The sequence below is a fragment of the Colossoma macropomum genome, unplaced genomic scaffold (assembly GCF_904425465.1).
Source record: "Colossoma macropomum unplaced genomic scaffold, Colossoma_macropomum, whole genome shotgun sequence".
Classification (NCBI taxonomy): Eukaryota; Metazoa; Chordata; class Actinopteri; order Characiformes; family Serrasalmidae; genus Colossoma; species Colossoma macropomum.
The window spans coordinates 15,957,993-15,972,366 of record NW_023494799.1 but is presented as its reverse complement, the minus strand read 5'-3'; the positions used below and the strand labels follow the sequence as shown (position 1 = coordinate 15,972,366).

The 14,374-nt window shown below is 39.2% G+C and overlaps 1 protein-coding gene across 1 annotated transcript in view; it reads left to right on the top strand.

Annotated features, from left to right (window-relative positions):
* The window catches only part of xxylt1 (xyloside xylosyltransferase 1), a 57,625-nt gene that overhangs the window by 24,125 nt on the left and 19,126 nt on the right, over positions 1 to 14,374 (top strand). The window contains exon 4 of the mRNA XM_036586761.1: positions 4,985 to 5,117. Coding sequence (XP_036442654.1) covers positions 4,985 to 5,117 — 133 coding nt within the window. The remainder of the gene's footprint in view (positions 1 to 4,984; positions 5,118 to 14,374) is intronic.

Below are 14,374 nucleotides of genomic sequence, written 5' to 3'. Positions count from 1 at the left end.
ATCTATCCACCAACATTCATTAACTAATCCCCTATAAACTCAAACAGATGATATTTAACCATGCGTTCCATGATGACACAAACAGCGAGCTAGGCTAAAGCATAAGAGGAAAACACACATTTGAATCTATGAGATCCGCTTATGAAACAAATTTATCTCAGTTTATTTCAAGTCATTTTACTAAGCTGAGAAAGACACTATCAAACCTGCACTTTTTCTAGTAGCTAAAGCATATTTGTGAGCAATGTTAACTCACCTATTAGTTATTAACAGTTTCAGACAGATTTCCTATTTTTTAGCTTTTGGTGATGTTTCTGTCCATACAAAATTATAGAAAGAAGTCATAACTTTGCATTCTTTATGAAGTCTTCTAGCCTGAAGTGTTTTGAACCGATTCACTTATTCCCATTACATGCAACATTGTGTTTCCAGGTGTTGTCAAAGTCAGAAGTCAGTAGAGACTGACTTTTATTCCTGCTTGTTCTTCAGTGACCCTAGACTGCATTTTTACTGAACCAGAGTAAATATGTTTATACATTTCACTGAAATTTACACAGCTATGTAGCAATAGTAGTGAAGCTAAACTCTTGGTAGGTGAAGCTGAAACAGTGCAGATAAAGTCAAGTCAAATAGGAGTCAAATATTTCTGGAACAACACTACAAATGTCGTGATCTTTGTTCTGAATAGGCCTTTTTAAAAGTGGCGGGTCAAAAAAACAATATGCTAGTGAAGCAGCGGCAAGAGATGAGGCTGATGTTCTCTTTCTCTGACTGGCAAGAGACAACTGGGCCATGTAGTACATGTGTAGTTGACTAAAACTTACTTTCAGTATTACATGTAGACTAGGACATGGATGTGGTAATTGTCGGCCTTTACTGATATCTGATATTTTTCACGTACGTATAACGATGTTGATACATTAACACTCAGACTAATTTGCTAGCTAACATCTCTGAAGAATATTAAATATTAGCTTAGGTAGCAGTAAAAATATGACATTTAATTAATTAATGAGCTACAACAGTTGTCTTACTGAACATGAAGTGGAGAAAGTTTTACCTTTTATTATATGTACACCCCTCCCCCAGCTGAAATGGAGAATTCAGTTGGGCTTGTTTACTAGTAAACCTTTTGAAAAATGAAGAGAGATTTGTTGTATTTACTATTTGCCTAGCACTCTGTGCTCATTTCATTCTTGTATCATTTGTTGTGCTGAGTTAATGCACAGCACAGCTGTTTCGTTTTCTTTAATTGTGTGTAACTGGATTAATTTTTATTTCCTTGCATGCCTCATTTGTGGCAGCAAAGCTTGCAGTCAGGGTGCATGGAGGGTGGTCACGTATAGCCAGGTATTCAGCACATAATGAGGTTGACCTACATTTGTCTTGAGTAGCAATGTGAAGCAGCGTTTGCTGTTGTTTTCATTGGGGAAATGAGGCGGGGAACAGAGAGTAGCCATAATCCACTAAATCCAGATGGACTCCCACCTGCTACATCTATTATCATCAGAGCCTTTGCTGACTTCTGCAGTCACTCACCATCCATGGAGAATGTTTTACCTGGTGCTATGTAGTAGCGGTGTAATGATGCATTGAGAACATGATTCAGTTCTCAGTACCAGGTTCACAACTTGTTTTTCTTATGATATTTTAAACTAAATTTGAATGATTAAGAAACAATGATTGTGTCTATGTTGTGGCATAATTAATGCGATCAGAGATGATAGTGTGATGTATAAAATGTGCTGGTGTGTTTTAAGTTGATTGCTTTTAGTGTTCAAGCACAGCAATTACATTTAAAGGCATAATGTGTGATGCAATGATGTGCATGGTCACATTTTTGCATCAGTGTATTGTGATGTATTGTATTAATTGGGATTTTGGTCTGAACCTGAATACAGCCCAAGAACTTTCTGTCCAAGTCCAGCCCAACCTACATCATCAAGTTTTGACTCCAGGGCCAAGTTTAAACTTTGTTTTAACAAATTTATTCATCAAAAGGTGCTTTTAAACAACATCCCAAAGTGTTTTAGCCTGGATAACCTTTCCATAATGTTTTGCTTTATTGCAAGCGTGTTAATTTTTTCATGAGCACGGGCTTCGTAGATCTCTGTGCTAAATTTTAGGTGTGTCAGATTAAGAACATGCAAGGTGTTAAGGTAATGAGAAAGTAGGAAGAAAAACTAAAGCAGGGGAAATACTGAGCAAGATATGTTTAAAGTGGGAGGCAGACTGTGACTGTGAGAACCCGAACATGAAATTTGAACCCTGACATGACATGAGTTGTAAGGTCTCTTTGGGTTCTGACAGATTCTTTAAGCTCCAGCTTTTGTGAGCATCACTGAAAAAGAGGAAACCCAAAGCAGCAGGATCTCAGAGTGCATGTTTTTGTATTACTAATTTGCATGTATTTAAAGTAAAATTAAATATTTGCTGTTAAAACTGTGTATGATGCAAAAGTCTATATGCTAATATGCTACTGATAAAGGTTTTGCTTAACTAGGTCCAGGCTGAACAACTCGGTAGACAGCTTACAGGCTAACAAGCTGCTCCTGTAATATTCAGAGTTAGGCATCACAAAAGGATCCACTGTAAAACTGCATATCAATAAATTATAAAAGACAAAGTAGTCTGTTTGTGCGTATAGTCATGCGTTCACGATCACGTGCGTGTGTATGAGAGGAATGTGGGCATGCTATGCCACACATGCATGTGAGCACTGCAGGGGCAGCGCCAGTCGTGGTGAACTTTTCACTGACCCCCATTTCTGGGAATTCAGCCTTGCCCCTGGCTGAAGAGCCCTGGTGAGATGAATTAGTTCTGTCTTGCAGACTACAAACACGCCATTAAAGCTTTTCAGTGTTGTCCCCCTCATGTACTCTCACCATGCCCTGATGGCTCAGCCTTGCCCAAAGCTGTAGCACCTCTTTAGAGCAAGAATTTAGCCTTGTGCTGTTTTATTTCTCAAGAACGTCAGAGGTCAGCAAAGCTATATGCAATTTTTTTTTCCAGCAACTTGCAAGTTTTTTTGGTTAGATGTTTGTTCACGTGAAGGTTTTGCATTTGATGTTCAGATTTAGGTTACCCTTCCATCATGCCATATGACGTTTCAGCTCTTCTATGGTCATAGTATAAATAACGTCATAACAGCTCCCTCACTGCCTGTTAGATCCATTTTACACCAGTACTGTGCAGCAAGTCCTCTGTGCAAACAAGGCCCCCGGTCATCCCCTATGGATGAACCTCAGCTCATCTCTCCTTTTAGCCCTGGTAGCATAATGTGTGATGTTATTGTGTGGCTGGCTTCCGTGTTTGCAGAAGAGCTGAGAACAGGGTTGACATGCTTGTTTCAGTCAGTTTCCGCCTCTTGTTTGGACTGACTTCAGGCCGAAATCCCTCAGGCCGAGCGCCTGGCTCTGGCTGCTGCACTAACTTCATTGTTCCAATTACAGCACGCTTAGTTCGAGCCATGTTTGCCTTTCCTAGCAAGAACTATTGTCTGTGGTGTATCTGAAATAGGCCTTGGCTGCTTTAGTGAAGTCGAGCCCAGCGCTCATGATGTACGCTTGATGTCACAAAGCTCGGTCTCCAGGCTTTTGGCTGAACACTGTCAGCCAGAATTACACGCAGCTTTCATGCACGTGTGTATATTTCAGTTGCGTGGGGACAACAGTATATGTCCAAAGCAGAGCAAAAGTTCTTGCCTCAGTCCCATTGAAAGGCAAAAGAGAGGTTGTATCATTCAAACATCAAAAAATTCTATATGAACGGGCCTAAATGTTGCTCAACTATTACATGCACTAGACAGATCAGCACCTACAGAAAGTGTTCAGTTGAAGTTACTAAATGTAAGAGTTCACCTACTTTTCCATCAGTAACTTCGGTTGTGTAGACCAGGGGAATTCAACTAGAAGAGGTCCAGTTACGTCAGATTTCTTGCATATGAAGTTCCTGATAAACAAACTAACATAAGTGAATAGCAACAGCAGTTACCTTTAAATGCTTAATCATTAATATTTGTTTAGGAAACTATAAAAAAAAATAAGATACATCAAATGTTTTCATAAACCTTTTTATTTTGAATGTACTTTTATAGTCTTATGAACATTTCAAAATGATATGACCATTGGCTAGTGCTTGTAAAATGTGTGTGTGTGTATATATATATATATATAATATATATATATATATATATATATATATATATTCTTAATTAGCTTTCCAGGGAATTGGCAGCCATTCTGATGGACCTTTCATGTTGAGCTTTAGGTTTATTTTATCTGTGATCAGAACTTGATTTTTTAGCTTAATTTGAAGTGACTGTTTTGTTTTGTGGTGGCAAATTAATGTTTAGTGGTGAATTAATACTTAATGTTTCCTCATTTTACTAGTGCTAAGGACTCTTAACAGATGAGATGCATTGTTATGAAATGGGAGAATAATGGTTTCTATTTTTTTCTATTAATTAGTTTTTAAACATTCTCATCACCAGCTTTCCTTTTTTATTTTAATTAAACGTGGCATTTTGAGTGTAGTATGTAGACACTGTTAAAATTTCAAAATGTACTCTTCACTCCTCAGCCCATGCAGTTCATGTATTGAAACTAATCTACAAGAACAGCCTATTTCTGACGTGATGAAAACCAACTCATTTATATATCCACCAATTTTGCCTACAGTACTTTAGCCCCACCCATTTATGCTGAAGTTTTAAGGAGTGTTTCAGCCCAGACTGCTTCTCAATGAAGGCACAATGCAGGGCGGCCAAACAGAACAGAGCTCATTTACATCTATCAGTCTTAAAGCCCCAGTTCCAAAACAGCCTATTTCCAAGTGATAAATATTGTCACATTGCCCAGCCCTGTATGAGGGGTTACTGATTTACTGAATTGCAATGCAAGAAAATAGTCCTACACTACTGTAAGACATGTCTGTACTTATGTATGCTGTTCACCAATGACCATCTTTCCTGTTCTTCCACCAGAGATGAAGTGTATTGTGCAGTTGGACCTGGATCTCAAGTACAAGAGTAACATTCGAGACCTCTTTCAAGAGTTTAGACACTTCCCTCCTGAAGCAGTCATCGGAATTGTCCGAGAGATGCAGCCAGTGTACAGGTATTCCGCATCCACATCTGAATTAGAGGTGAATTAAAACAGGAATGCAGGTGCAGTGTCTTTGTGCCAGTGTTAGTCAACACACTGCTGGACTAGTATCTGTGCAGTTCTCATATGTCCTTAGTTTGGACTAAATGGGTTAAATAATGTCAAGAGGCTAATTAACGCTAACATCACACATTTCACCCCAACTTGTTTAGACATAACTTTTGTCATCTGTGGTTTCATGTATAAGAATTCACATATCTCTTTAGCTCCTTACACATAAGCTCTTTATTATTCTTTCTTATTTTTTATTCTGTTTATTGTATTTTTATTTTATTTGTCCCTTTAGTAAAATATTTGTTAATGGTCTGTTTGTTTGGTTTGTCCAGTATGTTATTGTCATACTAAATAAAAGCAATGTATTTTGCATTTCATAATACACCACACATTTTCAGTAGGAGACAGGAAGGCCTGTCTAGCAACCACACTCTCTGATTACGCAGCCCTGCTGTTGTAACAAGTGCAGAATGTGGCTTGGCATTGTTGTGCAAGTTACACATGCCATGGGCACTAATACATCTCGATACCATGACAAACCCTGGCTTTTGAACTTTACACTGCTAACAGTCTGGATGGTCCCTTCTTCTTTGGCCTAGAGAAACATGATGTCCATTATTTCCATAAACAATATTAATGGTTGGCTTGTCAGACCACAGTACGCATTTCAGATGAGCTCAGGCCCAGAGAAGTCAGCAGCGTTGCTGGACATTGTTGATAAATGGCATTCACAGGATAAAGTAGTCTTAACTTGCAATTCGTGAACATTGAGTCTTTGTTGCTGACAATGGTTTGTCAAAGTATTCCTGAGCCCATGCGGTTGTGTCAGCTGGTTGCCGGTCTTTAATGCAGTGCCGTCTGAGAGATCAAAGGTGCTAGAAATTCATTTGTGGTTTTTGGCCTTGCAGAGATTTTTCCAGGTTCCCTAAATCTTTTGATAATATGATACACTTGATAGGGTGAATTACCTAAAGTCTTTGCAAACGCTGGACCGGAACCTTCTAGGAACGTTGTTCTTAGAAGCTATTTTGCTGATGCTTTTTTTGACAAAGTGGTGAGCCTCAACCCAACCTTACTCACAAAGGACTAGGCCTTTCCTGGATGCTCCTTTTATACCCTGGTCTTGAATTGTGCCTGAAACTGATCAGATAAAACATTCAGTATCTTTGTACTGTTTTTGTTTAAGTACAGGTCAAAGTGGATTTACAAATCGGCCTTATGTTTTTATTTGCATTTCACATACTGTGCCAACGTTTTTGAAATTGGGTTTGTACATAAAAATCACTAATTAGAAAACAAGTGTTTATATTTTGACGGCCCCACCTGGTTTGGGTTGGGTAGCAGACCTATAAAAATGTTTATCAGGGCACTTAAAATTACCCAGATAGAATAGTCTGTTTTAGCATGATCTTTTATATTTAAAGTAGTGTTTCTAGGTTGTTTTTAGGCAAGAACAGTTTTAATGAATGACTGTTCAGTATTTTAAAATATCAGTAGATGTAAATAACTTGTTTTCCTGTTAGCAGGACATTAGTGAGGAGATGTGTAGAAGAGATGGTTGATGAGGAGAGAGAGGAAATGTGGAGAGAACCCATATTAAATAAAAAAGTAAGAACTTCTCGTTTTACAGGTTAGTTGGAATAAATGTGTGGCATCATACCCAAAAACAGTCCTTCACTGAACTGGGCTGAGCCATAGATCTTTACATGCCCAGCCAGTGCCCCTGGATTGGAGAAATACAAAACTTGTAATAACTTCAAGTAACTTGACCTAATTCAGTACGCATGTCATGGGTAAAAGAACAGCCAAAGTGGTCGATGTTGTCTGGTGGCTGGACAGGGTCATACCTCTGAAACTGGGGCACGTTAAAAGCCAAGTGGAGGTGTTACCTTTTCAAAGTTTTCCCCTATGAGCGCAGACTGTCAAGTGCCAGTGAAGAGAGCTTTGTGAGGCTGTTTTTCTCGAGCTTACAATGTTAAGACCTGCAGGAATACAAGGAGAGTCAGAACTGTGACAGGGGATTAACAAAGGAAGTTCCTCTGGGGGAGTGGTGTGTGTGTGTATGTGTGTGTGAGAGTCAGAGTTTATGGGCTATAACAACAGGATGCCTGTGTACTGCTCATCAGGTTTGGCTTTGTACTGGAGGGCAGTTTAGATTTCCAGCTTAATGTTGCTGCCCAGTTCTCTGGCTGCACAAGACAAACCCACACACATACTTGCAGAGGGACATGGCTGAGACCTAGCTGTGCATGTGTTCTTTTTAATGATAGAAAACATTTACTGTGTGCTCAGAAAGACACTTAGCAGCCAGCATCAGTAAGGCTGTGATGCTCATTTAGACCAAAATTGCCTGCTTTTTCAAAGGCTTCCGAAGAACAACAAAGGAAAACAATGTATTACACAATGTGCTGAGCTTTTCTTTGAAAACAAAATATTACATTGAAAGTGCTGTGTTGGAACATTTTATGTAACAGACTCTGTGGAAGTAATCTGCAATCTCTGATCGCTTCTTTGTTAAACCGTGGATATGCAGCCCAGCCTGATGTGCTGCACTAGATGGCGCTCGAGTCAGCTGATCAGCTGCGACTGTTTACACGTCGCTCTCTTCTCTTCCTCTCCCATCCCCCGCTTCCCTTGTTTCTTCTGATTTATTTCCTCTGTATTGCTGCCCCTACTCAAGGACACTCACTCAGGTTCTTTTGGGCTTGTAAAAGGCCGAATACATCTGAGGCAACTCTAAATGCAGGACATTGCGAAAGATTAATAAATGCAGTCATGTTTCTGTCCTTTACAAAATTTACAATTACATGTCTTAAAAATCTGGCAGTGTGACATCATGTTCTCTTTTAAATGTTTAAATGCACTGGGACAAACACAGTAGTTTGACACTTTGCCCAAGCGTTCATTTTCATCAAGTAAGTGAGTATTTCCAGTATTGTACAAAAATTTGAGACCAATTTCCCGAAAAAAATGGCCATTATGTACAAGTTATTCTATTTTCAGAATCAAGAAAAAAGCAGAAACCCATCCATTTAAAATAAAATTTATAAAAACTAAATGCACTGCATGCTAAACAATAAATTATCTTGCATTTTTCAGTATTTACTGTGTCCTGCCTTTATAATAGCTTCCTTAATTTTCAGGAGGCTTGCTAGATTTTTTTTTGAAGAAATCTGCAGGGAGATTTTGTCACACCTCCAAAGTCTTAGAAGTTGTGTGTTCTGCTTTGCACAATCCAGTTAATCCCAAACCCATTCAATAATGTTGAGGTCTAGGATGGATGTATAGACAAATAGACAGATAAACAGAGTGATCCTTTAATTTCTCCTATCTCATAGTTTTTGTGGTCTAACAGGTCTTGCATGGTTTTTCTCTGTATCTTTCTCAAATAATTTTTTGGACTCTTGGTTTTGGAAACCCATATTTTTTCACTTATATTCCTTTTATTTCCCCATCTCGTATGGACTCATATATGGGTGGCAATCAAGTTAAAGTTTTGTGGTGCATAGTGTGACGTATATGGTATACGCATGAATGGAGTGAGTCCTGCCTGTGGAAAGAAACATCCCCAAGTGAGCTATTCCTCCAAAACAGAGAGTCCGTAATCAGCTACTGAAATATCAACAGTGCGTCAGCAAAGCTGAAGTGATACGATCTACCACCTGCAGCAGCAGGATGGCCCTTCTGGGCCACCATAATTAATGTTTGGACTTTCCAAGCCTTCCGCCTGGCTGGCACATTTTTTGCTCTTTGTCTTAACAGCAAAGAAAGCACGGATCACTTAGTTTCCACTGGTGCAGCATGTTTGTGAGGCTCCAAATCCCTGGTGGATGATATAGATGCCTGAGGCTCAATGTATTACTTTCACTGTGTTAGTGCTGTGGAGAATGTCTACCTACAGCGATGCTCTTAGGGCCCTGACACTCTATGCTGACTGTTGGCTGTCGGGCCATCATGGAGCATCTACGATGGGCTATCGGCCGTAGTTTTACAACTTCCTTCAAAGTATTCATATGTAAAAAAGACATGCCTCTTGATTTTTCTGTTTGGTACTTTGAGGGAATATTTTACCAGATGTGTTCGGCAGAACATTGACTGGATTTTAATCCAAACACCAGTTCTGTGAAAGTCTTCCCGTTTTCTTTTTTCTTTTTCTTTTTTGATTTTTTGTTTGTTTACAACTTTGTTGTAATCACCTTCTGATATGGAAATTTATTTCCATCCATGCAGGTGCAGAAGATGCATGCATGTGTGCTCTCAGCAACAGAAGGCAATCATCAGTCAGCCTTGGTTGTTTAGCATTAGTTTTTCAACGTTCAACGTTGACTTGTGCTCTGAGTCACAAGACTTCTTTCTATTTTGCCAAACCTTGGAGCCTTTCATGAAGCAATTATGTGAGCTACCCTAATATGTCACTTCAGAAATGCACTGCAGACCAGGTCTCCCATCTATTATCTGCTCTGTTGGCAAAAGGTGGGTTCTTAAGACCTCCAAGTAAGACACTTTTGAGCTCTTTCTCTAAGCATTGATGACGAGTTGCATCTGAGATATTACAACCTTGATATCAAAGAAAATGGGTCACCTTTCATGCACTTGTTCCAAAGTTCGATTCCTGTGTCTCCCTACTTGAGCCAAGCCTTGCCCTCTCCAGGGCACCAGATGCTGCGGGGCAGCCTGCCAATTGTCTGGAATCTACCCTGCGCACACGGCTTGGTATGAGAGTAAACACTGAGCAGGGACACTCACTAAATGGATTGTAACCTTCAATATGTTAACAGTAATCTAGGCCCTTTGCTTCCCTGCATTGTTTGGTTTACTCTGGATGGGACACAGCAGTTTTAAGCACACCGTTTGCATCTCAAGCTCTGTTTATATGAAAGTTAAAGAGAGGGAAAAGCAGAACGGGGGATATCCACTCCAAAGCACTGAGTGGACTGAGTGAGTGACCTTGGTAGTGGCTACTGAATGGAGATTATTAAGACTGCTGTGTTGTCTGGCTCCACAGTGGTTTATTATGCTTGTGTTCTGTACTAAAGGCCACTGGGTCATATTTTGATGACGTCAGGAGCGGAGTAAGTGTCCGACGTGTGGCTTCTCTTGCCCAGAAACGTGGCCAGGGACTTGTTGCTCTCCATCTGATCGCTGAGCTTGCATGCTCAAGTTTTGTGGACACTAAATTGAGTCATTCCTAAAACCAGTGTTTGTAGAACACAGAAATTGTGCAACTTGGCAACTGCAGTGTTCAAGGATTAAGTCCCTGGCACAGGCAGACTAGGTCTTAGAGATTAAACACGCACAAAGAAGAAAGAACCATAACAAATGTTCATGGAAGCTTCAAAGTTGATGTTGATGTTAAGATTCTGAATGGCAGCTTGTAGAGGAACCGAGGCACCGCGAGATGCAGACTGTTTGTCTAAGGTAAAAAGGTCCCTTGTGTCTGCCGGAAGGATCGACTCCACTACAGTTGACAGGAGCATGGTGGAGTTATTTTCCCCCTTTTTGTTCTACTGCTCGTTGTGTATACATAGCATTCAAAAACAAGATCGCAACAGGGGGCTTCAGACTGAGGGACTGTTTTTGACAAGAGCTTTTTAGGGAAAACAGGATGCCACTGACAGAGTGAACACATATCAGAACAGGGTCAACTACACAGGGTGCCTGTGCCTGCTTACTGCGCTGTAGAAATATTGCTTCCATGTGAGTTAATATTCTTGAGTGCATAGACAGACAGTTCCATTATCTGTGAGGTGAATCTGCGGTTTGTTGTAGCATACAGTGCATTGTTTGTGTGCGCGTCTGGGTGAGAAATCAACGGAGGGAGACGAGCCTCTGGTGTTTTGCTGATGAGTTCTTGTTATCACTGCCATTTGGAGGAGTGTTCTGCTGTCTGTTCTGTTCTGTCTGCTACATGACTAAAGAAGACAATTCAGACCATGAACTTGAACCTGAACCAAAAATTGTAATTGTATCTTGCTTCAAAAATAAGACTTTTTAATCTGTAAATAAATATGGAACGTGCAATCAATGCTGCAATAGTTTGTGACTTTTTTTTTTTTGTTAACTGAAGTTTTGCATTTTATCTGTTAGCTGTAAATCTTTGACTCCGAAATGATCTGAATACATGCTGGACGCTCGCCAGGTCTCGGCACACTGGCTGATATGATGGCTGTGATTAAAAAAAGTAAACGTATTCTCATCCACATTGCCTGCAGTGAAGTCAAATCCCAAGCTGTACTGAGCCCAATTTGTAAACAAGTCTGCAGAAAAATGCTTACTGGGTGTTCCTTCAACCCCAAAAAGAAATTGGAGCCATTTTGCTTTCGTTTCATTATTTGGAACTGAATACAGAGAGTGACCATACTCCCTCTTGCACCCCAAAATGGAGCATTTGAAAACAGGCACCATTTCATACTAGCTACATGAAAGTGTGAGAGGGCGAGCTGATTTCACTATTCATGATTATGCAGTATTCATCACTGTAGTCAGTTACACCAAATAAAGTGTAATCCCAAAAAGCTGTTTAGGAGGCAATGTAACAATATTATAACATAAGACTATTTGATATTCTTGTACCATTGACCATTTTCCTCCCTGATCACTTTACTTGGGGATGGATTCAAATGCCTAGTTTTGATCACCAGTAGTAGTTTCTATGAAAGATGTTAAATGAGAGATCCTCCAAACAGATTAATTTGTCGCTGAAAGTCTCCATGATCCACGTGTTTGAAAACAAGTTTTGAACTTTCTCTCTAATTTTATACATTCTCATGTTGAAGAACCAGGAGACGTCCGAACATTACACTCCAATAGATGACAGTAAGGAGTCTAATGTGTCTAATGTTCTGGTCAGGTCATAAGTTTCTTGTCTTATTCTTATCCAAAAAACAGAAAAATTACTGTAACCAGCTAAAGACTACCACACATTAGTGGAAAAGCACCACCCCACCATAGGGTCTCTGGTTTCGGGGAGCAGAAAGTGCAAAGTGCAGGTATAGCTCATTGGAAGCATCACAGAAAAGTGCCAAAAAATAAGAAGCTCAACTTCATTTCACACTCCACTAATGGAATAAGTGGAATTTTTAATGTTATTAAGTGAATTAATCAGATTTGGTATAAGCTCACTAACTCTTCACAAACTTACTGTTTTCATCTGCATATTTTTGTCAGACCGAGTTTGTATACATATTTTTAGTACTCACCGATGCTGAGTCTGATACCATAATAAATTACCTACTTAGAATTTAGTTCAAACCTGGACTTCCACATTTTTATTTTTTAGTTTGTTTTGGTTTCAAATGGACATATGCGTCAAAAAGGATAGTTTTTCTTTCTGCTAAACAAAACGCACTTCAGTAACTTTTCATCAGGTTCAAATCATAAATATCTTCTCTTATATGTAACAACACAAATGTGGTATAGATTTATAGTTTACAGTCGTCACTTCTGAAAGTACTTGTTTTAGGGAGACATGAGTGAGAACTATTTAGCGTCAGATTACACAGTGCTTTTATCAGCACCTGCAATAACTGCTAATTTTCAGGGTTAGCCTCATATCTGTGTTATCCAGCAGGATCAAAATATTTTTCTCATTGAGCTGGAAAAAACATGACTCATATTTTTATTATCTGAAGGTCAGTTGGGTCTCGATGACTGTTGTCCAAAAAAAAAGAATATGAATACTGACTGTTTTCATTCCCCCCAGAAAAGACTGCCCCAATGCACAAATTGGGTTTTAATCAGTAAAACTATTGTTCTCCCTGTTTGACATCACTTTCATACTGAGGGGGAAAAAGTTCTCCCAGCAAGGAATGGAAGAAAAGAGATGAAACATTTTGTGTCTGATGAAGGAAATGGAGAGTGAGGAGATCCAATTTAGCTACGCTTGCATATCATCAGTCGCTGCACGTGCATCAGCAACAGTTTTACATATTCTCTCTAGACCACTGTGCCTGCAAGATAAATTGACTGCCTCCTCATGTGATCATCTCTAACAAATGGTGTCTCTCCAGAATGTCTATTTATGCAAATGGACGTGCCGAGAAAGAGGGAACAAATGTTCTCCATTGATCTTTTCATTACTACTAAATTATGTCTGTCATTTTAACTCGAAACTTATGATGCATTGTGCTTTGCTTTAGCTCTAATAGAAGTTTTATGGGCAGCTGCAAACACTGAGAATACTGAATATGATTTTGTAGGTTATCTAGTAAAAAATATCTACACTTCCACGCCCACAGAATATTGCTATTTGGGTTGTGATAGATCTGCTATTTTGGACATGCATTCTGCTCTGCTTCTAATGATATGACTTGTTTTTGTCAGAGAAGCACCGCACCGTGACAGGGGAAAGTATAAAGTGCAGCTATGGCACATTGGAAGCGTCACAGAAAAGTGCTGATAAACAAGAAGTTCAAGTTAATTTTACACTCTACTAATGGATTAATTTCCACATTACTTATTCAATTTATCAGCTAACTAACACTTCACAAACTTGCTGTTTTCAGTGAAAAGCTGAGGTGGAAACAGACAAATAATATTTTTTCCGTTTGGTTGCCTTTCTCCGTGTAAGTTTCAAGCCACTTATCACCTACTATGGATTTGTGCTCTGTGTCTGGGTTTTATATAGTGCAGTAGTTGTAGTAAGATGCTGAATGAAATGTCAAATCCATATTTGACACCTTACAAATCACCTGAGATTTAACGCTTAGAAAAGAGTAATTAGTTTCATTATTCATATGTAATGACATGCTTACAAAATGAATTACATAGTTATGCCATTATTACATTTGCATTTGATTTGTAATCTATATTGACCAGGTCAAGGTGCTTCCACACTCACTAAGCATCCAGACTCACAGAATATTGGCTTGGGTTGTGATGGATCTGCTATTTTGGACATGCATCCTATATCTAATAATGTGAACTCTTTTTTGTCAGTAAAGGTTTGTTTCTGCTCAAAATGACCGTTAATGCATTAAAAAATCTACGAACCAACAGTCAGATTTATGATCCAAGTTCTGCTGGAGTAATGCCTCACCTACTTTTGTAGCTCTTTCTTACTTTGCTTCTTAAGATGTGGCCTGTTTTTGTCTGTATCAATGCACTTTTGTTTTCCACATGGAATGCTCATTGTTTGTCAAGCGAGACTAAACTGATTTCCTTTTTCTGCATGAAATAAACAAAGCTTCAGATCCTTTATTCACTCAGCATGTCTT